The sequence below is a fragment of the Rattus rattus genome, chromosome 9 (assembly GCF_011064425.1).
Source record: "Rattus rattus isolate New Zealand chromosome 9, Rrattus_CSIRO_v1, whole genome shotgun sequence".
NCBI classification, from domain to species: Eukaryota; Metazoa; Chordata; class Mammalia; order Rodentia; family Muridae; genus Rattus; species Rattus rattus.
In genome coordinates this window covers 69,085,140-69,111,490 of record NC_046162.1, presented here as the reverse complement: position 1 = coordinate 69,111,490, position 26,351 = coordinate 69,085,140, and the positions used below count along the sequence as shown (strand labels likewise).

Sequence of the window (26,351 nt, the reverse complement as noted above, 5' to 3'; positions counted from 1 at the left end):
GTGTCTGACAGACATAAGAGTGTGTCTGCTTCACATTTTAGCTCATGGTCATCCATCCCAGAAGACGAAGAAAAAGACCTATCTTCATCTCACAAGCCAATGACTGAGAGTTCTGGGTATCTCCACTGCTAGGGCAGATTTTCAAGGGCTCCTGCCAGGGACAATCACAGCAGGAGAGGAGGAAGAATGCAGTGCCCATTGGCCCGCTAAGAATAGCAAAGCCACATCATGATGAAAGTTGCCAACGAGGCAGTAAGTTGAGTAATACGAAAAAGGAGAAATTATGCAAGCAACGAATCCACTTAAAGCAGAAAGGGTGGGGGTAACCCCCAGACCTGCTTGCAGAAGGGAGAGTAAATATAATACGTGTGTGTGTGTGTGTGTGTGTGTGTGTGTGTGTGTGTGTGTGTCCCACTGAATTTAACTGGGATTGCTTGTCTGAGCATGAGTGGAACATGGGTAACTGATCAGCACCTATACCACAGAAGCAAATGAAAACTGTCCTCTCAACAGAAACAGAGGCAGGCTCACCAGACTCATCAAGGAGAAGACACTAACCTGGGGACTCTTCTCACACAAAGTGGGAGTACATCCGTGTTAGGTGTGAGTTTGGTCCCACATTCACCTCAGGGTGACTAGCCTTCAGGGACCAAAACTAAGACTACTTGGGGACCTGTGCAAGTGGCACAGAGCCTAGGACAACTGCCTCATCCATGTTTGCAATGGGCTTAGTCACTGGGTTGTGTTGACAAAAAAGAAAGCAGGCTATGTCCCATCAATAAGGGACAGACATCCAGTGTGACAGTGGCAAACGTTTTTGCCCCTTGTGAGGCCACATTTCCCATATATTTGGTCAGTTACCTCGCTGGTGGCTCACAGACTTGTATGGCATGTGTCCTCTAAGGAACTGGGGCCCCGGGAAGAAACATGACCTTCTCTTGGATTTTCTACTTCCCTGGAAGCCATCGGTGGAAGATAGGCCCAGGTAGGTGCTGTGGGATGTTCTGAGAGAGAGGGACATGAATGGAGTTTAGAACTCAGCTGTCTGAGTCTGAGCCCACAGCACCTCAGAGCCATGGTACTGCTGACCAGTCTTCGCTTAAAAGAAAGAAGTGTGCTTATAAAAAGGTAAAACAGGAGAAATTGGTTTAAGTGGATTGTGGTGAGGTGTCAGGGAAGAGAGTGCCTCCATGGGCCCATGCTAAGGTATCCCTTCCCCCTGAGTGGCCAGCCACACGATGGTATATTATAGAATAGAGTTTATTCAGGGTATGGGGAGGGGAGTTGAGAAGGTAGTAGAGACAGAGAAAGGGACACACACACACACACACACACACACACACACACAGAGGGAGTGGGGGAGACAGAGACAGAGACAGAGAGACAGGGACAGAGACAGAGAGACAGAGACACGGAGACACAGAGAGACGCAGAGAGAAAGAGATTATTTTCCATCTCCTGGGAAGTGTTTCTCTCTGTCCTGAGCACCAGAGCTATGGGCCTTCACCCGGCCAACTTCACCTCCCCAGAGCGTCTCTGAGGCCTGTTCACCCAGAGGATCGCACTGAGCATGCTCAGGAGCAGGGGCAGCACCACGAAGGCCAGCAACTGGAAGGAGGCGCTGCTCAGCAGGGGCCTGCAGGAAATAAAGGAGGCAGGAAGTGAGCTGCCACCTGGCACCGAGTGCTCAGCCTTCCTGACGTCAGTGTCCTAGCCTTCAAGGGCCAGAGAAAGACACGCCTAGGTGTACAGGTCACGTCCCTGCAAGCGCATGGCTGGTCATGGCGCCTGCAGGATAAACGCTCTCCCGGAAAGCTTTACCAGACATCCCTCCGCCAGGTTGAAGGCTTCACTGCTCCCTGACCTTTGACCCTGACTTCTGCTCCATTCTTCACCAGGATGGCCCCGCCCAAGCTCATCAGGGCCTGTGTGTTAGTAGGAGGCTTGGGGCACACTACATCTAGATATGGTTGATGGCTGCTTCCACTTTGTCCGTGGATTGAGACGGTGTCGCAGTTCTTTGTGTCCCTTTCTCATACCATGTGGGGCCATAAGGCCCTGAACAGTATTAAGCCCCATTCCCCACCTCCCTGCCATCCTCTACCCAGGTCTCCCTCTCCCTCCTTGGACCATCCTTGGTTTCTCTTTTGGCCCAACAGGAGGCTATCCTCAGCTCCTGGAAAGCACCTACAACTGCAGATGCTCTGAGTCACAGGTTACCCCCAACACGTTCCTGGAAGATATGAGAGCTGCTTCTTGGCACACCATGCCATCCAATGTCCCAGAATGTTTCCAAGGACTGAGCTCTCTCCGTGCTTCACATTCTTTCAGACCCTCTACATTTCTGGCACCTCCTACCCTCTGTCACTTGATCACTAACCTTCCATCCACTTGTCAAAACAAGCCTTAAAAACACATCCAAGGCACTGGCAGAAAAAGAAAATTAAAAAGACAAATAATCTTTGAGAGACCTGTGAGGTGAGATGCTTTGAGACATGTTTGTCCACACACACACACACACACACACACACACACACACACACACACACACACAGAGTGACAAGCGTCATACACACACACACCACAGTCCCCACTTTCCCATCCCCCTCTGCGCTGTGGAGCCCCCCCCCAACACTGGCTCTTGGCAGAGTTGGATAGGTACAATGAGATTCATTTGTAGGCTGGAACCAGTACCTGATGGGAGAGAAATCTCTTCTAATTCAGTGGAGCCCCAACCGTGACCCTCTGTCCCACCTTCTGGGGAACACACAGAGGAGACAAAAGAGCTCAGTCTCTCCTGCCACTCAGGTGAAAAATGTCACCTTCCTGTAGCAGAGGCTTAGAAGAGAAGTCTTGGTATACTAAAAGGTCAAAAGAGAATCCACCAGCCCAGGTGTTTCCACGAGATAGTTTATCTGACATTAGCAAATAAAATTACAAGATGGATGGGCCAATTTGGTATTCAGATAGATGACTTTTTAAAAAAAAAAGTATAAATATAGCCATGTCAAGTAATGCTTGGAATATACTTAGGCAAGAAATGATTGGTTTTCCTGAATCCCAGGATTCCTGGGCATTTGGTGTTTTGTCAGGAGGCCTGCCCAGTGGGAGGACACAGGGTCAGCTCAGTGGGACATAGCTGCCAGGGTAGAGCTCTGCTTACCAGATGAAGGGGCTGTTCTGGATCAACCTTTCGTGGCCAGCATTCTCCATGTTTGGTGGTATGGATGTCAGAACTGTGGGCATGGTTGTCATTATTGTAGTTGAACTTTCTGTCGTTATTGTAGTTGAACTTTCTGTCGTTCTTGTAGTTGAACTTTCTGGGGCTGAGGATACGAAGAGAACCTGGTTCAGTTCTCTTGTGAATTAAAAAGAAAAATAATCTTTGTGAGAGCCTATGAGGTGAGATGCTTTGAGACCTGTTTGTCTAACTTAAGGTTTAGGGAGCAGAAAGAACACAGTAGAAAGGACAGGGACTGGATAAGACCTGAAGGACAATTCTCTGGAAGAACTAGGGAGGTGACCGATGCCTTAGCTTAGCTTGTGGTTTATCTGTGTCCTTGACCCGGAGACTTGACCCCAGCAGGCTGTGATGAAATTAGACCAAGGTAGCTCTACAGTGCTGGGAATCCCTCTGGACAGCTTCAAGAGTGACAAGCGTCATACACACACACACACCACAGTCCCCACTTTCCCACTCCCCCTCTGCACTGTGGAGCCCCCCCACACACTGCCTTTTGGCAGTCCAGCTCTGGATACAGCCTTAAATTCTTTCCACTAGAAATTAAAGAGCTCAATTTCTAGTCTCCATCGAGAACTTACATTAATTATTATACATATTTTTTTGAGATAGGGTTTCTCTGTGTAGCCCTGGATCATTTGGGACTCACTCCATGTAGACCAGCATGGCCTCAGACTCAGAGATCTGCCTACCTCTGCCTCCCTAGTGCTGGGAATAATGGCGTGTACCGAGAGACAGAGACAAGCACCTTCGACATCATCTCTTGGATTTTCTAGCCTTCAAAAAGACAAGAGCTAAGTAGACCTCCTTTGCTTCTTTCTAAAGTAAAATGTGGTCCTTTATATCACTGCCCCTGAACGCATACCAGACCTTTTGGAGCTGGTTAAGAGGGAAAGACCGGGAGAATCTGAAGCAGCAGCTCCTGGAACATCAGACAGCTGCACAGCCTCCAGTCTGGGCAAGGGCTCAGAGAACCAGAAGGCTGCCGGGAATGTGGACTTTGGAAGGCGGTGCACATGAGGTTTCTGATGGAAAAAAGAACTGTCTTGGGAACTGAAGTAGAGGCCATCCCTGTTTCTTGTGGCAGAAGGTTTGGTTTCCTTGTGTCCTTGTCCTGAGGCATGTTGGAAGACTGAACTTCCAAGGGATCAACCAGTGCACCTAGCAGAGGAGATCGCGAAACAGCAAAGCGTCCAGGCTACAGCGTGGCGGCTCTTAATGGCTTCGAGTCAAATGAGAGAGCAAAGGGATCGTTTGAAGACAAAGCTTACTAAAAAGAAATCGGAGCGGCATATCCAGAGGTGGAGCCGCCGGGATGGCAAGGCAAAAGGCTTCCCAGAACAATCTCTGTCCCAGGAGACTAAAGTTGAGAAACAGAGGGTGGCGGGGACGTTGAATCCTGGAAAGAAGGAGGATTCCTTGAGGTGACCCCCGAAGAGAACCCCAAAACTGACTGGGAACTCTAGCTTGCTGGCAAAGAGATCCTCAACTTCCGCCATGATTCTGAGGGGCGCAGCCTCTACAAGAAGCAGGCCTTGTCAGCATCCGTGCTGCGCAGGGGATTATAAAGGTCGGAAAAACAGAGCTGTGGAGTCCTGGCGGCTCTCACCATGGCTGAAGAGGAAACCCAGTGAGAGCAGGAAGAAGACTGCCTTCAGGTTGGAGTCTCTGAGGTGACGATGCCTCGTGGTACTGTGGTAGTCAAGCCATAGAGGAAACCCAAGAAGAAGACCCCAGCCCATGAAGACTAAAGCTGGGGCGGAGTCTAGCAAAGCCCCACAGGAGAGAATGTAACTTTGAGGACTGGGATTAGATGTTTCCTTCCTTGGCTTGGCTTCCTCCTTGGGCTCATTAAGCATCCCTCATCCATCCGTTTGCCCATCCACCCCTGTTCCTTAGAAGAATGTAACTTGTTTTGCAACTCCAGGCTCCCCGCTACAAGTGGGTGACAACTATCTCGGATGAGCCTTGTGAACCTACGCTGGGATAAGTTAAGTCTTTGAAATTATTTAATGGGATTTTTGTCTGTGAGAAGGACGTGAGTTTTAGGAGCCAGGAAGAGCTAGGCGTTGAATGCTGTGATTAGTTCCCTGAACTCAATGCAGGCCTTTCTTCCTGTAAATCTTTGCTAATGGTATAAGGGGGTAAAACTTAATCAGAAAGGCACCTTTGGGAAATGATTAATTAAGATCACTAGAGTAGAGACCAAATGACTGAATCCTAGTAGTATCATTAAGACAAGGGAGAGGAGACCAAAGTGTGGCACTGCCCAAACCAGTGACATTTGGATTCCTAGTTTTCCAAACTGTCAGTCAGATAAACTTACTTTTTTTAAGAAAATAAATTTACATTTTATAGATGAAAAAGTTGTGCACCCACCATGCCTAGCACATTAACTATTTTCTAAAGAAAGATGATGTGCAGAGAAAAAAGCAGCTCCCCTTTAAAACTTGTTTCCTTCAGAGCGTACTCATTACTACCTGGTGTGCAATACGCAGAAAAAAGTTCAGTTTTGCATATTTTATTTCTTAAAAAATATCCATGTATATGTGTATGGGTGCTTCCATGTATCTATGTGCACCACGTACTTGCAGTGCCCATGGAGGCCAGAAGGGGCGCACTGGGAACTGAATTACAGATGGTTGCAAGCGACCATGTATGGGCTGGAAAGGAAATCCAGTTCTCTGGAAGAGCAGCCAGTGCTCGTAATCATGGAGCCATCTCTCCAGTTCCAATTTTGTCTATTTCCTTTTTGTAGTTGTTTAAAGCAAGACATAAACCCGATCCTTTATTACTGAATCTTGCCCGGAATTAAAGGTTCTGCAGCTTCCTTTATTTTATGCTAAAGGGGAAGGGGGTCTCAGCCTGGAAGTTTAGCCCAGTGGCACCATGAGATTCTGGGTCAATTCCCAGACCTCTGAGAGTGAGGGTATCTAAGTCACACATACAGGAGCCAGGAGACAAGGCTTCCCCACCTCATTCTCTATTTCAATAGAAAACGGGATGAATAGAGAAGACTCTGCTTAGCTTTTCTAGTAAGGCTTTCAGAAGGGTCGCCAATCCCTCTCCCCAACCAGGATTTTCTGGAATTTTTTTTCTTACCTGGGTCAATGCTCACATGAACTTTAAACATGGGATCACGTCCAGCTCTTGTAATTCCACACCAGTAAACGTCAGCATCGCTCATCCTCAGGTCCTCCATGGTCACTGTGAAGATGAAGTTTGTCTGGTCGTCCCTGATGGACACACGGTTCTTCTTCACCAACCGCTCTGATGCATCGGTTTCAACGAGAATCTTACAGCTTCTCCAACCAGATCCTCGGCACCAGTACTTGCTGTAATCCTCCCACCCTGAGGCATATCGGCACTGCACTGTCAGGGAGCCCTGCTCGTGACCGATCACCTCCTCTGGACCAGTGACTGGATCCTGAGCAGTGATGCAGCCTGGAAAACACAAAATCACAGATCACTGATCTCCTACTCCGAGGGAAGGGTACAGGGCCCTGTGCCAAGTAGAGTTCATGAGCTGAATAACAACCAGCGAAGGACTTCCCTTTTCCCAAGACAGATCATCGTCATTATCCTATTGGTTGAAGCCGCAAAAAGAAAAAAAGAAAAGGAAAGGAAAGAAAACAAGCAAAAGGAAAAAAAAGGCTGAAGACCCCAGTTACAGTTCTCAGAAGATAAAAATGGTGACAATGAGCAATCATGGCTGGAGTGGAGGAAGTGTCAGAAGGCCATGTCCACTGGACATCATTCTGTCTTTCCTTAGGGACCCATCACCCTCAGGAGGTTCATCTGAAGAAGTCACATCCCATGGCCACACAGAAGCCACTCTTTATAGTTCTGGCAGTTTCTGGGATGAAGCCTTGGAGGCTGACCACAATGGCACCAACCATTCAGATTTCCCTACGGTGCAGAGCCCACAGCACACAGACCCTCTGCTGTCCTTCAGATCCATGGAATCTGAGTCCAGAGCTCCTGGTAAGGACTGAGGATGCAGCACCATTGGTGCGGTGCTGACACAGCGTGCACAAGCAGCATCTATCAAATGCCCGCTGTAAACAAAATGCTACAGGAGTCTCTGGAGAGATGGCTCAGTGGTCAGAGCACTGGCTGTTCTTCCAGGGGTCCTGAGTTCAATTCCCAGCAACCACATGGTGGCTCACCACCATCAAATGGGTTCTGATGCCCTCTTCTGGTGTGTGTGAAGATAGCTACAGTATATATAAAAAAACTCTTTAAAAAAAAAAAAAAGATAAACTATAAAGGAAGCAGGGCACTGCCTTAAACAACACCAGCAGCAAAGTATGTCCCTACAGGTAAGAAAACAAAAACTGCTGAATATACTTATTTTTAAACTAAACGATCTCAACCAACAACAGCACGGAGAGCCAGCCTGCAGTGTGGGAGAAAAGCTTTCCAGCTTATGGATCTGATAGGAGGTAAATGTCCGTCTATATGAGTGAGAATTCGGCTCAAGGAGTCCAACAAGAGATCATAGTCCAACTACAAATGGACAAGTGAGGGCAGTGGAGATGTGGCTTAGTCAGCAAAGTGTCTGCAGTGTAAGCCAAACCAAGAGGAACCTGCGTTCGTGTCCTAGCCTAGCACGGGGAGGTCAGCGGTAGAGACAGGAGATGCTAGAAGCTCTTTGGCCATCCAAGCCAGCTTCAGGTTCAGTGAGGAACCCTCTCTCAGAAAATAAAGGTGGGAGTCGGCCATGGTGGATCTCACACACAGGCATGTCTCTGTGGGTTCAAGGCCAGCCTGGATTACATAGAGAGTTGTAAGCTAGCCAGAGCTCAACAATGAGACCCTGCATCAAACAGAAAATAAAATATAAAAAAAAAAAAATAAAGTCAGGTAGTATTTAAAGAAGGATACCTGGCCTCTCGATCTCAGGCCTCCGCACGTGTGCAAACCCACAGGCAGATTCGCCTGCCCACACGCATGCTCACACCTACACACACACACACACACACACACACACACACAAAGGAGCGGACAAACTGAGCAGACAGTCCTCAAAGGAGATACAAGTGGTCAATAAACATTCAAACAGATGATCAATGTCACTAATTTTCAGGGAGATCAATGCAAACCAGGATCACAAAGAGCATCATACCCCAATCTGAACGGTTATTACCAAGAAAAAAAAAAAAAAAAGACAACATGTAACAGTGTCGATGTGTGTGGGACAGAGGATGTCTCACACACTGTGTGCTGGATATGTATATTAGATTTTATGAGAAATGGTGTGGGAGTTCCTCATAAGACTAGCATAGAATTGCCACATAAGTCAGCAATCCCACTGGGGGGACACACCCTGTGCTGGTTGGGGTTTTATAAACCTGGCACCATGTTAGGAACATACAGGAAAAAAGAACATGAATTGAGAAACTCTCTCCATTAGGGTGGCCTCTAGGCAAATCTGGGGGACATTTTATTGACGTGGGAAGGTCCAGCCCACTGTGGGCGGTGCTACCTCTGGGTAGCAGAGGTATAAGAAAGCAGGCTGAGTAATTGGGGTTGGGGATTTAGCTCAGTGGTAAAGCAAACATGCAGCCCAGAGAAGGCGAATATGTGGAAGAGACATCTCCCCTTGTGTTTACCGTAGCAGTGCTCACAGTAGCCACGGCTCAGTGTCACGCAGATACAGATGAACAGATAATAGAGTGTGGTGTATGAATGCAATGGAGTATCATCGTAAAAGGACTAAGTTCCGCCATTTGCAGCCCACAGGCAAGATTGGAGGAACTGAAATAAATCAGGCACAGGAAGACGCTACCCCACAGTTTTATTGATGTGTGGGAGCGAAAACGTTACTCTCTGTGGCTAGAGAGACAGGGAGACGGACCAGTCTGTAAAGTGCTTCTGTGTAATGAAGAAAAAGATCTGAGTTTGGATCCCCAGAACACACGGGGAAAAAGCTAGGTTTCGGGGGCGGGAAGTATCTGTGATCCCAAAAACAGGAGGTTACTGGAGATCATGGGTGGATAGACTGATTGTGTGAGCTCCAGGCTCAGCGGGAGACCGTGTCCAAACAAACAAGGTGGAAAGTGGTGGAGAAAGGTGTTCAGAGCCAATCTGTGACTTCCATATGTTTATGTGCACCCATGTGTGCACCTGAGCGCATGTGCACGTGTGTGCACACACAGAGAGACAAACACACCAACATTTACACATACCTACACCACACAGACACATTTTTTTTCCTCAAAGGAACAAAAGTTAACCTCAAAGAAGCAGAGAACAGAACAGTGGTTATCAGCCTGGGCAGGGTATTAGGGAAGAAGGGAGAGGGCTGACTGCATAGAGGGAGAGGTGTTGGGACAGAGGTGTCTGCCATTTGATGAGAATGACAACTTCTAGTGTTGTATGAGACAGATAAAAACTATGGTTGACAACTGATTATTTCAAAATACCTCCTAGAGAAGATTTCACAGTAGTGACAAGTGGCTTCGATGAAAGTCCGGCCCCTGCTCTGATCCTTACCTCCTGTACCAATGTGCAAATGCCCATTGCACCCCATCAGGTTTTTTCCTCAAATTGTGGACCAGGCTGGCCTTGAACTCAGAGGTCCATCTACCTCTGCTTTCTGAGTGCTGGCATGAAAGGCATTCACCACCACACACAGACCCTGTGAGTATTGATTACTGTGTCAATTATAAATCACAATGTAACTGGAGATAGACCTCCACCCTAGAAATTCCAACACTCAGAGAGTGGAACCTGGAATATCCCAAGTTCTGGGTCATCCTAGACTGCGTGTGCCAAACATCAAACTAAAAATACATTTTGAAGAGAATTAGTTCATCCACTCTTTCATTGGCTTTTGTAGAGGAGCTATGGTTGAGAAATACTCTGGAAGGTTTGTCTTTTTGGTTTTGTTTTTAAAATTGTTTTTGGTTTTGGTTTTTCTGCAATACCCACAGAACCCATCAGATGCCAAAAACTTGCCTTTTACTTTGGGAGTTAGCAGCTGGTGAGTGAATCAGCCGGTTTTCCCCAACCCAGGGCAGACCATCTGTATCACCCTCACCACCGACATGGAACATTCTATGGCCCATGTTACTTACCTGGGAAGAAGAGGAAAAACAGAGCAGAGAACTGCCACATGGTGTGGTCCCCCCTCCTGTTCTTGGTGGTGACAGATGCCAGCACCCGGCAAGGACTTGAAGCTCAGCTTGAGTTTCCTTTAGGTCTCACCCCTCAGCTTCTCTCATTAACTTCCTTGACAAAACTTCTCAATTTTCATACTGGAAAAAAGATGATGTCAGTCATTGAGAAGACCAAGTCACGGGATGGGAGGTACAGCTGGGTGAACAGGGACGTCCTCTACTGAATAAATGCAGTGCTAGACCTCAGCGTGAAAGGCAGGTGGGATTCACAAGGAGAGATGCAAAAGATGGAATCCAGCAAACCCCTCGCCCAGGAGGTTACTGAGTTGCAGGGCATTATGGGAAAGGAGAGCAACCAAAGACAGGGTGGCTGCAGGAGCAAGGGGACACAAGGCAGCCCAGGGTAAGCCCATGGCAGTAGCCTAGGCAAAGCCCAGGATTGCAAAGGGTGTTGCTAAGGCTCAACCTGGGGCAGCACAGCTATAGACCTCAGAGCAGGGATTTCTCTGGTCAGGGGCATCTGGTACAGTGGCTACTGGGGCCACAGGCATTTGCTCAGAGCAAGAGGGAGGATGTGGCTTTAAGGTGAGGTTTCCTGTAGTTCAAGCTGGCCTTGAACTTCTGATCATCCTTTTTACAGAATCAAAGTGCTATGGTTAAAGGCATTCCCCAGCACGCTCCAGATGTTTTACGAGCATCTGGAGAGTGAATGCAAGGTTTCACGAATGCTAGGCAAGCCCTCTATCCACCGAGCTGAATCCACAAGCCCTTGCTCTGTTCCTGGAAGGCAGAGTTTTGCTGTGCAGCCCATGCTGTCTTCAAGCTCTGCCCCTCCACTGTCAGCCTCCCAAGTTGTGGGAATCTGCAGGTGACTTAAATTCAAAGGAAGAGTTGCAAGTGTGGATAGATATAAGTACACTCTACCTCTGGTATCAAGGTTTTCATGGGAGGAAGTTTAGAAATACACACATGCACACACAGGCACACACACAGGCATGTACTCACAGAGCATACATGCATGAAAATATGCATGCACACACACATGCAAGCACATTCGCATACATACTTGGGCACACACGTGCACACACGTGCACGCCCCCCTCTCCCCGCACACTGGGAATGCTTCTGATCTCTATCTTCATTATCAACTTGACTGGATCTGAAGTCACCTAGGAGACTCACCTGTAAGTACATCTATGAGGGTGTGCACTGAGAAGTTTGAATTAGGAGAGACGACCAACCCTGAATATAGATAGTCAGGACTAACCGTCTAGGATGCTTATTGAAGAAAAGATTAAGAACCACAGTGCCATCTACTGGCTGAAGCCATCCTAGAACACCCAGACTTAGGGGAAGGAAGGAGTTTTAAAGAATTTGCAGCCAGGCTATGAGGGGTTACAGAGAAGGGTCTTAGCCTGGTTCGTTGATTATTATAAGAACAAGACCTGAATATTGTGACACCACCTAGGGTCCGGTCACAAGACAGGCAAAGAGCTGAATCTGCCCTGCTGACTGGTCCCCACCTTGTCCCTGCAGGCCCATCTGTGCACCTTAGAAGGTCAGTCCTCATGCCTGCTGGGAGCACCGTATGGCCCTAGGCAAACATCCACAGCTCTGTTGTTTCCATCCTCTATTCAGAGGTTGCAGACTGCCGCCCGAGATTCTGCACGGACTGACAGATGCATTCTGTTTTGCTCACAGTATTTTTTAAATTTTATTTTTCTTAGATTTTTTTTATGTATTTATATTTCAAATGTCATCCCTTTTCCCCCTCCCCCTGCTTCTATGAGGATGCTCCCACTCAATGCCCTGGCATTCCCCTACACTGGGGAAATGAGCCTTTACAGGACCAAGGGCTTCTCCTCCTATTGATGCTGGGCAACACCATCCTCGGTTACATATGTGGCTGGAGTCATGGGTCCCTCCATGTGTACTCATTGGTTGGTGGCTTAGTCCCTGGAAGCTGTGGTGGGGTCTAGTTGGTTGATATTGTTGTTCTTCCTATGGTGTTGCAAACCCCTTCAGCTCCTTCAGTCTTTTCTCTAACTTCTCCATTGGGGTCCCCTTGTTCAGTCCGATGGTTAGCTGTAAGCATCCTCATCTGTATCATTCGGGCTCTGACAGAGCCTCGCTCACAGTATTTTTAAGGGCGATTGTCTGTGTATGTTTCACTGTAGGGTTCTGTCTTTGCTTCAGATCTCATCTTTTTGGTGGCTTCATTTCTCCCTGGGCTCTGGATAATGTCACACATCTTGCACTCAAATATGCTTGACTTGTTTTTGACAAAAAAAAAAGAACAACAACAACAACAGTGGAATATCGTGAATTTAACACTCACTGTTGAAACAACTGGATATCCACACGCTAGAAAGCTAAATGCCTAGAACTTCCTTCCTCCTGTGCTGAACAAGAAATCCAAAATAAACTATGAATCATGAGCTCAAGTGTTAAATTTAAAAACTACAAAACTCAGGCCAGTTGGCCACCAGCCTAGCCAAAAAGCGGTGTGCTCCAGCTCATGGAGAGACCCTCTATCAAGAGAATAAAACAGAGCAATGGAGGCAGGGCGGCTCTCAACCTCCTATGGCCTCTGCATGCACACACACACACAGAGAGACACACAGAGACACACACACAGACACACACACAGACACACATACACATAGAGACACACAGACACACACAGACACACACACAGACACATGCACACACACAGACACACACACAGACACACACGAGAGAGAGAGAGAGAGAGAGAGAGAGAGAGAGAGAGAGACTGACAGACAGACAGACAGAGGATAAATACTCTAAAACTTTTTAAAAGCTGGAATATGAGGCAACTCACAGATTTTTATACATGACACCAAAATCATAACCTTTAAAAGAAAATTTGATGAATTATGAGTCATCAAAGTTCAAAATGTTTTGACCAGGGAGATGGCTCATGGGTCAAGGGCTTGTTCTGTAACTATGAGGACCTAAGTTCAGGTCCCCAGCATCTACCTACAACCTGGGTACAGTGGCACACATCTGTAACCTCTGCACTAAAGGTGATAGGAGACTCCTGGGCACTTGCTGGCCAGGCAGTCGAGCTCAGACAGCAAGCCCCAGATTCTGTGAGAGATAAGAAGTTACAAAGTACTATAGGAAAACAATGTCACCTCTGGCCTCTAGGTGTGCATGTACAGGCAGGTGTGCCCACACATCCATGTGCACACAAACATGCTTATGTGCTATACACATAACAAACACACAAAGCGTGATTTTGTTCACGGTAAACTATCTTATAAGGAGGATAAAAACATAAGCTAGAGATTGAAATACAATATGGACCAAGACTTCTGTGTACAGTAGGCAGAGAACTCTAAAAAGAAAGCAATAAGAAACACTAATTTATTTAGTCTAGGCATGGCAGCGCATCTCTGTAGCACACGACTTGGGTGGCTGAAGCAGAAGTGTGTCAGGACGACTTAGCTGGGAAAGGCATCTGCCTCCAAGTCCGAAGACCTGAGTTCAATTCCCAGGACCCACTTGGTAGAAGAAGAGAGCCAACTCCCACCAACGTGTCTTCTGACCTCCACACTTGCACTGTGACACACACGTGTGTGTGCTTATGCACCAAGTTTTAAAAAAAAATGTAGCAAAACTCTAAAAAAAATGGCTTCAGTTTGAAAATAAATGAAAGACATGAAACAGATATGATATCAAAGATAACGTGTGGGTAGAAATGAAACACACCAGAAATATTTGCAGTATCATCGGTCCCTTGGGAAACTCAGAACCACATGCCTATCAGAGCATCTGGAATGAACAAGAAGTAATGAGAGCAGGAGATGGGCCTCTGTAGTTTAGAGCGCTTGCTGCTCTTCTAAAGGGTCCAGGTTGGCTCCCAGCACTCACACAGCAGCTCGTCGTCCATAACTCCAGTTCCAGGAATCCAATGCTCTCTTCTGACCTCCAAGGCACCAGGCATGCACGCATATGGTGCACAGACGCATGTGCAGGCAAAGCACTTCTACACATAAAGCAAATCGAAATTCCTTTAAAGAAATAATGATAATAGCAAAAAAACAAAAACCAAACCCAATCTTTCATCCCTTGCTGATGGAAAAATAAGTTAACATCACCATGCTGAAAATAGTTGGATTTCTTCTTAGAAAGCTAAACGTACTTACTGTATAAGTTTGTAATTGTGCAAGAGACACCTTGGAGACATAAAAATGCGTACCCTTATGAAAGAAAATACGTATGAAATGTGGATAACAGTTTTATTTATTTGTAAAGGAAATGACCCAAATGCTTTTCTTAATTATCCCCGAAAGATTGAGCAAGTTATTAGACCCAAATACTTTAATGAGCAAGGAGTTAAACAAACTGTAATGAATGTATACAATGTAATAATGCTCAGTAATAAAGAGGAATGGAATATTTCCAAGAACATCTGCTTGTGTGGATCCGGAAGACTTGTACTTAACAGGGGGAGGAAGGGATATGCCACTGAAATGCTTCCCTTTCTAGAACATTCTCAAAGTGACAGAGCCAGAGACGGGCAGAGATTAGTGGTCACCAGTGGGCAGTAATGAGGCAGACCGGCATGAAGGAGGACTTGTGATGGTGGAGAAATCCTCTGTTTTGACTGTGATGGTTGTTACATGGATGCATGAGCAGGACAACGCTGCATAGTTAAACAAATCTGTAAATGAATGCGTGTGAAAACCGCTGAGAAGAGAGCAAAGGCTGCTATGCAGTTCACAGTATTGTGGCCGCCTTCACTTCCCACCTTGAAATGGTCATGGTTGGTGTGGTCTTAGAGCCTCTGCGGTCTCTGTCCTTGGTCCTGAACGCTTACCTCAGCGACCTTGCCATGATTTCGGAGCTCTGTCCTTGGTACTGAACACTCACCTGGTAATTTCACCTACTTCTAGGAGCCAGTTAATCTCTCCCTGAGCCTTTCTCTCCAGCCCTGAACATTCCGCGAGCCACACCTCTAGATTCCTAGTTGACCCCCTCTGCTTGGAAATAAATCACACGGGCTCTGCTTCATCTAAGCCTGCCTCTTTCTTTCCTACAACTGTCAGCAACACCCCATTACTTCTCTCAGACTTAGACCCTCCCCTTCCTGACTCTTTGTTGAACATGGTGTGCCACTGGCTAGGTAACATCCAGGATCGTAGCGTGCTCCAATCCATCCAGTGTTCAGAGGGGAAATGCAAGCAAGAGTTGATGACAAATCCACATGCTCCTTCTGAACTGCTAGAAGAAAAACTTCACGATGCTGGACTGACAGACATGCCTCACCCTAAGAAACTACATCCACGGTGTGTTCTGTCAGTGGATAGGGCTTCCATGGGCAGCTATCATTGTGATAGGTATTCCCTGAGTCTTTACATCTGGCTACTATGCTCCTATAAATATGTTCTTTCTCAGGAAATGGACATCAATAGCTCATGGCAGACTTGAGGCTGAGGGTGAAGAAGGAGGTCTAGCCTGGATACCTGGAGTAAATGAAAATGGTGGCATTTGGGGCTAACCCTCTGAGTCCTCCCTGTGAAGAGCAGCAATGAAGAAATCAGCCTTTTGCAGAGCTGATTTTGCCCAGTGGATGCCCAGATCTGACATTTCCTCACGACTAGCACACTACCTGCCTTTGAATACCTGTCTTTTCCCCAAGGTGATCTCAGACATTTTCTCAAGTGAGAATAGATGGACCCTCAGTTAACACTCTGCACAGAAGACCCCCGCTTCCCAGGTTAGGAAATGCAAGGACGCCATCTTCTCCACTGTTGCTCTGTGTAACCACAGAACTTTACTTCTGAGCTGATTGGCAGGTATGTGCTGAATTCTGACACATGCTTTCTGGTCGTGGAGACATAAGGAGGCTTAGAGATCATACTGAGCTAAAAGGATCAGGCGAGGTCAAAGAATGCTGTGTGCTTGGGAGAGTTGGCAGTGGAAATGCTCTGCTAGAAGCCAAATCCCTTAGGATTGTTCTAGAAGAGGGGGCGTTGTCTGTGAGTCAAGTCTGTGGGGGACATGTTCCTCAGGAACTTCTTCTCTGTAGTAAGGAGGTGATTGTTGCCATCAGAGACAATGGCCTGGGATGCTTTTATGGCACCAAGAAGATGAAGGGGCTAGATTTCTGTTCAAGAAACTTCTAGAAGATTCTTACCCTTCAGAGCTGACATGAGAGCAGAATTCAGGAAATCTGGAGAAGAGAAAGGCAGACCTCTAACATAGGGCCCAGGAGAGTCCTGTTCCCTCTTTTTGGGAACAAGATGGAGTCTATTATTTAGCCCTAGTTGTCCAGGAACTCACTATACAGACTAGGTTGGCCTTGAACTCATAGAGATTCAGCTGCCTCTGCCTCTCTGGTGCTGGAATTAACAGCATGTGCCATTACTCCCAGCCTTGTTCCCTCGTTTACGCTGAGGACACCACAGAAGTCTGGTATCCAAGACTCCCTGATAGTCAGTGGGCCACCCCCGCCCCACTTTGAGACAGAGAACAATGAAGAAGTCCAGAATCCAGGCACCGCTGCCTCCAAGCAGAGTCATCAGAATCCAATGTGTCTCTCACCCAGCCTGCAGGGCTGAGTCCCTCCCAGGGCATTCCTGGGGTTCTTCACTTCATAGCTCTCGGGCAGGTTACTCTACATTCCCTCAGGAATCTTCCTGTTCACCCAGAAGATAGCACAGAGCATGCTCAGAAACAGAGGCAGCTTCAGGAAGACCAGGACCTGGAAGTGGACGCTGCTGAGCAGAGACCTGCAGGCATGTGGAGGACGGAAGAGGAGTTCAAGGAGAGGATCCAGGACTGACCCCTGTCTCTTCCACACTTCCTAATCCCCTTGCTTCAAAAGCCCAACTGATTCAGAATCAGACTAGGAAATGACTCAAGGACGTCTTCCCTTGTGCCACCCCCACCCCACCCCCGTCCTCCTCCCCAGTCTGTGGTTATGGAGAAGTGATGGGTGAAGTGAGGTAAAGGATCTAGCTAGACTAGCTTTTCTAAAAGCACAGCCCAGAGCTACCAAGGTCTCCCCTGACTTTATTAGCGGCGGGGCAGAGCTCACATAGCACAAGCCGGTTTTATGATATACTTGAGGCTTTGAACTTCTGTTTGTTTCACTGTTGATTCCCTAGTGCTGGTAATAAGAGATGTGTACCACAGCGCCCAATCAATGCATTTCTGGGGATCGAACTCTGTCTGGGCTTTATGCACATCAGGCAGGCACTCTGGTAACTAAGCTCAGTCCCCAGCCTTCAGTTGACTTCTTGAAATTAGTTCTGAATTTCCCTCCCTCGGGGCCTATAGACAGCCTGGCTCTCCCTAGGTTTCTCTCAGAAGGAAGAAAAAATGTAAACTTTAGCCCGGAGCAGAGCCTATTCCTTTACAGACCTCGAGAGCAGCTCCTGGGAGCAAGAACCCCAGTTGAACAATGATCTTTACATTTATTTCTCTGTTGTGGTACCCAGAGCTTGAACTAAGGTGGTTAGACTTGTAGCAAGCAACTTAACTCATTGACTCACCTCCCTGGCCCTCAACAGTGACTTTTGAAAGAGACACAGCTAGGACTCCAAGTCTAGAGTCTGGTGGGGAAGGGCAAAGAAGAGGAATTATATCTGTAATTACCAGCACTAGGGGAAACGGGAAGGCTATGTGAATCTGTTAAACACAGATTCTGCCCCAAGCCTGTGTCCCTTGAGACCCTCCTCTTGGCTTCTACACAGAGGCTTACAGAATGTGAAAACTGAGATTGGGGTGGGGGGGGATATCACTCAATAGTAAGGTTTCCCCAACACTGCCGGCCCCACAATCCAACAGCCACTGACTCTCCTCAAACCTTGGGTCCTTCTTACCACAGTTGGAAGATGAGCATCGTGCTAGCACGAATCCTCAGGTTCTGTCCAGGATCCACGAGTGGGAGGAAAGGAGTTATGGCTGGGTGTGTGGTCTCCATGGGAGTTGTGGCTATTGGAGACAAAGATGCACACCAGGTCACTGCTTGGTCTCAAGCCTGTACTGAGTGTCTGTGTGGATCTGATGTCACACAGCATCACATATTCACAGTGGAGGTTCTGAGAAGTGCTTTAAGCCAAACCTCAGCCACATCCAGGGTGGGGGCTCTCAAGGGCTGAAGGAGCCTTCTTGCTGAAAGACTGGCTGTCTGTGCCATCTCAGACTTTCTTCCCATCCCTGTCTGACTCTGCCTGAGGAAGGGTAGAGAGATCTCTCAGGGGTGCCCCCTGATTGGTGAGAAGCCTAGGAGAGAGTGTGAAGGAACACAGCTCAGCCTGTGGCCCAAGAATCCTCCCAGAGGTCGTGGAGGGTTGCTAAGAATCCCTCATATAGGAACAACTAAGGATCACTTTATCCCGCCATTAAGGAGAATGTAGTTTGTCTCTCAGCTCCTACTAGAGATATCAGGTGTCAGATTATTTGTGTGAACTACACCTCGCCCCTTCCCCAGCCATGGACGGAGAGGTCAGCCATCTCCCTCCATATCTATCACACACTCTTCTCCCAACCTGACTGAGATGACCACAACACTCAGAGGCACATTTCAAGACAATGTCAACACACATGTCCCAAGGGCAGACAGATACTTCCTAATTAAAGACTCCGTGACCGCAACCAGAGTGGTCTTACCTGGGAAAACATGTACCTTTACACGGACCGATGGGTCACGTGACAAAAAATCCCAGATAAAAACCGTCTGAATCTTGCACCAGTAAGAGCCAGCATCGTCTTCACTGAGGTTCTCCATGGTCACTGTGATGGTGGAGTTCCCAGCATGGTCTCTGATGGACACTCGGCCACTCTTCTTTTCTCTCTCACTTCCATCGGTTTCTACAATACTTTTACACCCTTTGTCATGCGGTCCTCGGCACCAGTATTTCGTATAGCCCCTATATGATTGTGCATATTGACACTGCACACGGAGAGAGCCTCCTACGTAGCCAGACACAGAGCCAGGGCCCGTCAGAGATAAACAACCTGAAAACCATAAGGCAGAATCAGGTCCCCTTCCAGGTGGGCTGGGAAGGAGCGGCTTTCCTGAAGCATGGGGAGATCCAGGGAGAGTACCAGGAGAGACATGTGTGCTTGAGATGCAAGACAACTGGACTGCAGGCTGTGGCAGAGAGACAAGAAGAGATCTGCCCCCTATGGAGACAAAGCACCAACTCTATGGCTCCATGTGGACCCAGGCAGCCACAGCTGGCCTAAGGTTAGGTTATCTACAAATCACTTTCTTTGCACGAAAACCACTGCATTCTGGAATCTTCTTCAAGTCAAACTTGCTCTTTAAAAATTCAACTTCTAAATTGCACGTAGCAGAGCCTTCCAAGTATGTGGGAGGCTAAGACAGGAGGATTTTTGAGTTTGTGTTTAAAGTCAGCTTCATCTAATTGGGAGTTTTGAGCCAACCTGAGCTACATAGCAGATGCTGTCTTAAAACAAAAACCCTGATTCACTCCACTGTCACGACCAGACTGTGTGCCCTGCTATAAGTTACTCCATATTGTGCAAACATAGTTTTCCAGATTGTGTCTCACCATAAAAGGCTTTATTTATAAAAAAAAAAGATTTTTATATATTATTTTATGTGTGTGATACACATACCCACAGAGGTCAGAAAGAAACCCCGGGTTGGGGATTAGACAGGGTAGAGCGATTGCAGATAATGGTCCCCAGCTCCAAAAAAAAAAAAAGAAAGAAAAAAAAGGAGAGAAACCTCCAGAACTGTGGGTTCCAGGGAACCAAATCTGGTCTCTGTAAGAGCGACAAGTGCTTTAACCACTGAGTCCTTTTTCAGTCCGGAGAGACTGCACTTGGCAAGCAGCTTTTGACTTGATTTTAAGGATGGAGGATTATTACACCCTAGTTGGAAACATGAACACCAGAACCACCCACAGGGCTCAGACTGATAGCTGACTTATTCCTGGCAGTAGAAAGGGGCCACCCTAAAAATTTTTCAGGGTAAACAGGCTGTAGGGGCACACGGGCAGTGTAGAAAGAAAAGGAAACTGTGAGGATGTGAGAAGGGAATAGAGCCCCTTGCCCCCAAGTCTGATTGGAGCCTCTCTCCAGCAGACGAGATCAGTATTTGCTGTAAAGGCTGTTGTCATAGAGTTGAGGTTTGTTTCATAGACAGATATTGAATGTTAAAGAAGCAATTCTCCAGGCTTAAGACTTGGATATTCATGCCCTTGGTTATGGCGTCATTCCTTTATTCCCGTCACTCAAGAAAGTAGTATCTGACTTGAAAAAAGAATGAATGAAAGAAAGAAGAAAACAAAAAAACAAAGAAAAGAAAGGAAGAAAGGAAGGAGGAAAAGAAGGAAAGAAGGAAGGAAAAGAAGGAAGAAGGAAGGAAGGGAAGGAGGGGAGGGAGGAGGGAGGGAGGGGAGGGAGGGGGAGGGAGGGGAGGGAGGGGACAACAGACAAAGGTATCTTTGGGACTGTTATTGCTTTGATAAACCCTAGTCCCTGAACTGAAAGTCCAAATAAACACTTCCTCTCTTAAGTTTGCTTCTTGCAGAGAAGCAACAAGAAAAACGAATACACTGTAAAGCAGCTGAGACTACTAGAAGCATCCTGGGCTGTTTCTTGGAACACACAGGCTTGTTTTTGTTCCCTGAAATACTTCTATAGGCAGTCAAGAACCCAGTGGAGGAGATGGATGGAGAGCTCATTTTCAGTTCTTCTTTGTAGCTGCTTCTTACTGTGTCTGTAAAACCAGGACACCCTGCTTCTCTGCCTAGGTCACAACTGGTTCATAGGCTTGAGTGGCCTAATAGTCCCCTAACGAGACCAGCTACTGCAAGCTCCATACACTAAGAGCCATGACCTCGCCATTGTGTGCCTTGGATTATTTCCTCTTTTATTATTTTCCATTAAAATGATCTTATTCAAATTATGATTTCTAAAAAAGAGAAGGCCCCTGTGTGAGTGACCTTTGAAGCCCTTGTGCTGTTTGAAAACCACATTTCTGGACGAGCATTTCAGTTGGGCTTGGTGTCATCTCGACTGGGAAGACAGACAGTGACTGACAGAGCAAGGGTGGAACCTTAAGCAGGATCTTTTGTGGGGAGTGAGAGACCAAGGCAGCTGAGGACAGGGCAGCACTGACAACTGAAGTTAGGTGGACCCAGACTGTCCGACAATTCCACCCAAGTTCCAATCTGAGCAGTAGCACGGTATTCATGCCTCCAGATGGGATTATTTCCGTCTCCAGGCTCCACACTACCAGGAAACGAGATGGTAAAACTCACCTCCCTCCATGCAGCTAGGGGGTCACCCAGTCAGTGGTGGACACCTCATTTAATCAAGCCTAAGAACCTTCCAGAATTTGCAGGAGGAACCTGCTCTTCCTATATAGCCATACAGGTCCAGGACACAAATGCCTTTTGCTGTGTTTTGTTTTTTTTTGAGACAAGGTTTCACAGTGTAGTCAAATCCAGCCTTGAACTCAAGATCCCTTCCCTAATCTCCAGTGACCTAGATGAAATGTACAGGCCTGAGACATCACACCTAGGGTTATTTTATTCAATATCATATCCTCCAGTCCTCATGTTTAACGCATGTCAGGACTCATTTTAAGCACTGCAAATTGTGTACATAGACCAAAATAGCATAGTGTAACCCCATGAATGTGTGCCATCATCATTTCAATTGAACTGTGTGGGCTATAAAATGCACAACGAATAGAAGTTCTAGTTTCTCCTTAAAGCTTTGTTTATTTACTGGTGGTGGGCATGGCACTCGTAGAGATCGGAGGACAACTGTTGGGAGTCAGTTCTTTCCATTCACCACATGGGTTCTAGGGATCAGAGTCAACCTGCCAGGTTCGAGCATCAAGCACTTTCAACCCATGAGCCAGCCCTCTGTCCCTAGTTTTATTCATTTTATTTATTTGTTTTTTGTTATTTTTCTTTATCTTTCTTTTTTTTAATTGGATATTTTTTTATTACATTTCAAATGTTATTCCTTCCCAGTTTCCTGTCCCTATCCTCCCTTCTTTTTTTTTTTTTTTTTTCTTCTCCTTTTCCTCCCTCCTCCTTTTCTTTAGACAAGGTCTCCCTGGTAAGCCAAAGCTGACCCTTCAAAAATCCTCTTCCTCAACCTTCTGAGAGTTAGGACTATGGCATGTGCCACCATGCCTGACTTTTTCTGTTTGTTTTATATCAGAAAAACACTTCTTTCCCTTGCCTTCCCCCCTGCTTGCTCTGGGATTCTTCTTCCGCCTCCCTCCTATCTCTTCTCATTCCTCCCTTCAGGCTCATGGGGAGCCCTCAGGGTCTCCTCTATAACACAAGATGGTGCCTTTTCCCAAGCCTTTAGAACCTTGGTGGATGCAGCAGGAGAGGGATGTTATGAAAGAAGAGGGGCTGCATGTTGAGATACAGAAGGAGAAGTACACTGTGTGACAGTACCTAATTACTTCACAGTTTAAATCTGGGCTTCAGCACTCTGCCTTAGTGTAAGGGGATGAATGGGTCAGGGTGGGGAAGCCAGTCGAAGGATGGTAAAAAGAGGCCTCTCTTGAGTCTCAACTTCACTGAACTGCACTGAACTTCAGCACTTGGGCAACTTTTTTCAGATGTAAAGCAAGTTGATTTGGAGGAGCAGTTGTATGCTGGGAGTGGTCCTGCTTTTGTAGCGCTTGATTACTGGGGGTCAATTTTTCATCATATCTGATTTGAAGCTTTCATTTACTATAGAGAGAAGGGGAAAGCTCATATGAAGTCAACTCCTTGAGCTGGAACAAGGCAGCTCCAACCATCATTGTTTCTGGAACCTACTCCTGTACTCATGCAGCATTTCTACCTCATCTCCAGACTGTCTGAAGATTAAGCCATCATCATTGTAATCATCACACCACCATCGCCTTCACCATCCCCACGCAACATCATCGCCATCACTACCATCACCACCCATCACCACAACCATCACTACCACCACCATCACCACCATCACCATCACCACAACCATCACCATCACAACCACCACCACCATCACCACAACCATCACCATCACTACCACCATCACCACCATCACCACCATCACAACCATCACCACCACCACCATCACAAACCATCACCACCACCACCATCACCACAACCATCACCATCATCAACATCACCATCACCACCATCATCAATATCATCATCATAACCTTCAGTCAAGGCAGTTCAAGCCCCATAATGCAGTAATACAATGTGCATCCAATTGTCTTTCATTTCTAGCCTAAAGATCTAGATTTTATCTTCTTTTTTGTTTGTTTTTTTGAGACAGGGGTCTCATTATATAGACCAGGCTGGCTCAAACTCACACAGATACATCTGCATCTACCCCCCAAGTACTGGATGAAAGGCACCACGACCATGCTTGGCCTAAGAATCTTCTGCAAAGATTTTTTTAAAGGCAAGATTCATTGTATAGCTGAGGCAGGCCTACAACTTCCTGCCTCAGCCTCCTGCATGCTGCAGATTACTGAACCAACTGTCGCAGCAAGCCACACATTGCTCCTCACAAAACACTTCCAACCTCTTTAAATTAAACTCGGTAAAAACCAAGGTCACTGCTGACTTCTGCATGCTCCACAATCTTAGGTGCATCACACTTAGTCTAAATCATTGCCTTTTTGCTTCACTGGCAGGTCCAGCCTTCAAGACTTCCTGTGGAGCCTCAATGAATGAAGCCCATCCCTCTGAGGGCAAAAGCAGGGGCCCTGGTGTAGTTGATATTCATTCAGAAGTTGATCGCTCTGTGTCGCAGAAAGCAAGACTCAACCCTGTAACATAATCACCTGACCCCTTATTCAAGTAGGACCCCTTGATTAGGGAAGTTATTTTATAGTTACAACATTTTGAAAACTCCAGGGATGCAGTTGGTGCTTAATAATGGTTTATAGAGGCAAGTGGATGAATGCTTTTGGCACATACACTAGACAAAGAGATGGGGTGAATGTGTGTGTGTGTGTGTGTGCATCCTCCTGTCCCTGGGGGCCCACTGCCACTCTGCTGGCACCTGGATTCTGGCTTGAACCCAGGACCTGACTCTCCCTCCCTCTGCAAAATGAGGTTTGCAGAGATCCACCGCCCTACTCCACCTTGGAAGCAGAGAAGGAACAGACCTATGGACAGCCACATGCCCTGCCTCACAGTGCCGTCTCCAGAAAACCTAGGTCTCGCTGTGTTGGAATCCAGATGAGTCACAGGACCTGCAACCACCTTCTTGTTCAAGTTCTCTATGTGGTTTTTTTTTTTTTCTTCTTGTGTTTTTGCTTTTCTCGCTCTGAGCTACTTCCTAACTTAACAATAAAAGGAAGGTGAGTAAGGGTCGTCTCAGAGAATGAAGCAGAGAGAGCCTGCAACCGATAAAAGTGTTCGCCATGGCCAGCCCTGACCTTCAGGGAGCCAACTGTTATGTAATCAATTTAGCCTTTATTTCTCAGCTCCCTTTCCTGTTTGCTACCCTTCCCTGATCTCCACTGCTTCCCTTTGGCTATGGCTACTGACTCTGGGATCATGAGTGCCCCCACTAAAGAGCAGAGATGAGTGGCACTCTGTTTTCTCAACCATTGCTTCTGTGCCATTGACCCCAGGCCCTTCTTGCAACCCAGCATCCCTCCACACTCAATCGTTTGACTTCTTGTGGTCAAGCTCTCACCCAGACTCAACATTTGACTTCCTGTGGTCAAGCTCTTACTCAATAACCAATTTCGCCTTGTTCAGAGTCAAGATAACATCTAAGGTGTAGTGTAGGGCACTGAACTGCCAAACTCTGTTTCTATCTGTTTGCAACATTATTTTGTGTATCTACTGTGTTTGTACACACACACACACACACACACACACACACACACACACACACACGCACACACACACACACACCATGGCTACGTGTGGACATCAGAGGACAACAGGTGGGATCGGTTCTTCTTTTCTACCATGTAGGGCTGGAGTTTCAAACTCAGGGTTACCATGCTTGGCAGCAAGCCCTTAACCATTGAGCCAGCCTCACCCATTTCTACCATACACCAACAGTGAGCCCTGGAGCAGTTGGGAAATCACTCTTCCTCCAGTTTATTCCTCTATGAAGGAATAACTAGGGACATTTCTTTTGTTGCCGGTTTTGCTTATTATTCATTATTCTGTGATAATTTCCTATGTAATGCGTGTGATTTCATTTTCAGTTGTATTATCCTCTGCTTCCCTCCCCACTCCCCACCAATCCATTTTTCCCTCCTCACAATGCCCCTACATCTTATGGGGTTTGCTTGTCTGTGTACTTAAAGCCCTTCCTTCAGTGACCCACTGAGCTTATTTATACAGTTCCCCTGAACACCTGAGGGCTTAAAGCTGGGGACCAGTGCATAGACAGCTTCCTCCAGAAAAATAATGATAGTTGTTTTTAAAGGTTTATCTACTTTTAAAAAAAATGTTTATTTATTTATTTTTATGTATTGAGTACACTGCTCCTTCTCTTCAGACACACCAAAAGAGGGGCATCAGATCCCACATAGATGGTTGTGAGCCACCATGTGGTTGTTGGGACTTGAACTCAGGACCTCTGGAAGAGCAGTCAGTGCTCTTAAACCACTGAGCCATCTCCAGCCCATGGGTTTATTCATTTTTGTTTTGATGTGTGGGTGTTTTACTTGAATGTTTGTCTGTACACTACATGTATGCCTGGTGCCCAAAGAGGCCAGTGAAGTCCCTGAAACTAGGAGTTATAGACAGTGGGAGACTTCAGGTCTCCCCACCCCCAGAAAAGTCAAAACCAGGGACTAGAGAAGACAGCAATTAAGAGCACATGTTGCGTTTTGCAGATGACAAGGATTCAGTTCCCAGCCCTCAGGGTAGCTCATAATCCAGTTCCAAGAGTTTGCAGACATCAGCATGAACAGAGCTCATATATCACCTGCAGGCAAAATGTCCATACCCATCAATAAAACAAATAAATGCTTAAAACCAAAA

The 26,351-nt window shown here is 46.8% G+C and overlaps 2 protein-coding genes across 2 annotated transcripts; both read right to left on the bottom strand.

Annotated features, from left to right (window-relative positions):
- Positions 1-1,407: 1,407 nt before the first annotated feature.
- Positions 1,408-10,363, bottom strand: LOC116910350 (CMRF35-like molecule 3). The gene is made up of 4 exons (XM_032914205.1): positions 10,324-10,363; positions 6,344-6,685; positions 3,164-3,326; positions 1,408-1,636 (listed from the first exon to the last, which is right to left on the bottom strand). The coding sequence occupies exons 1-4, from the start codon at positions 10,361-10,363 to the stop codon at positions 1,504-1,506; spliced, it is 678 nt and encodes a 225-aa protein (XP_032770096.1). The 3' UTR covers positions 1,408-1,503.
- Positions 10,364-17,014: 6,651 nt separating this feature from the next.
- Positions 17,015-24,521, bottom strand: LOC116908709 (CMRF35-like molecule 2). Its single transcript, XM_032912046.1, has 4 exons — positions 24,482-24,521; positions 19,015-19,362; positions 18,225-18,336; positions 17,015-17,129 (listed from the first exon to the last, which is right to left on the bottom strand). The coding sequence occupies exons 1-4, from the start codon at positions 24,519-24,521 to the stop codon at positions 17,015-17,017; spliced, it is 615 nt and encodes a 204-aa protein (XP_032767937.1).
- Between the last annotated feature and the right edge of the window lie 1,830 nt (positions 24,522-26,351).

What these genes read in the sequence shown, in the direction of transcription:
- LOC116908709 (XM_032912046.1), bottom strand. Translation starts at nt 24,521, where the DNA reads ATGTGGCTGTCCATAGGTCTGTTCCTTCTCTGCTTCCAAG. An exon ending in GTTCCTTCTCTGCTTCCAAG is followed by an intron (nt 19,363 to 24,481) that starts GTGGAGTAGGGC and finishes TATGGTTTTCAG; the next exon opens with GTTGTTTATCTCTGACGGGC. An exon ending in AAAGGTACATGTTTTCCCAG is followed by an intron (nt 18,337 to 19,014) that starts GTAAGACCACTC and finishes TGTCTCCAATAG; the next exon opens with CCACAACTCCCATGGAGACC.
- LOC116910350 (XM_032914205.1), bottom strand. Translation starts at nt 10,363, where the DNA reads ATGTGGCAGTTCTCTGCTCTGTTTTTCCTCTTCTTCCCAG. An exon ending in GTTTTTCCTCTTCTTCCCAG is followed by an intron (nt 6,686 to 10,323) that starts GTAAGTAACATG and finishes TGTGTTTTCCAG; the next exon opens with GCTGCATCACTGCTCAGGAT. An exon ending in TCATGTGAGCATTGACCCAG is followed by an intron (nt 3,327 to 6,343) that starts GTAAGAAAAAAA and finishes TCGTATCCTCAG; the next exon opens with CCCCAGAAAGTTCAACTACA.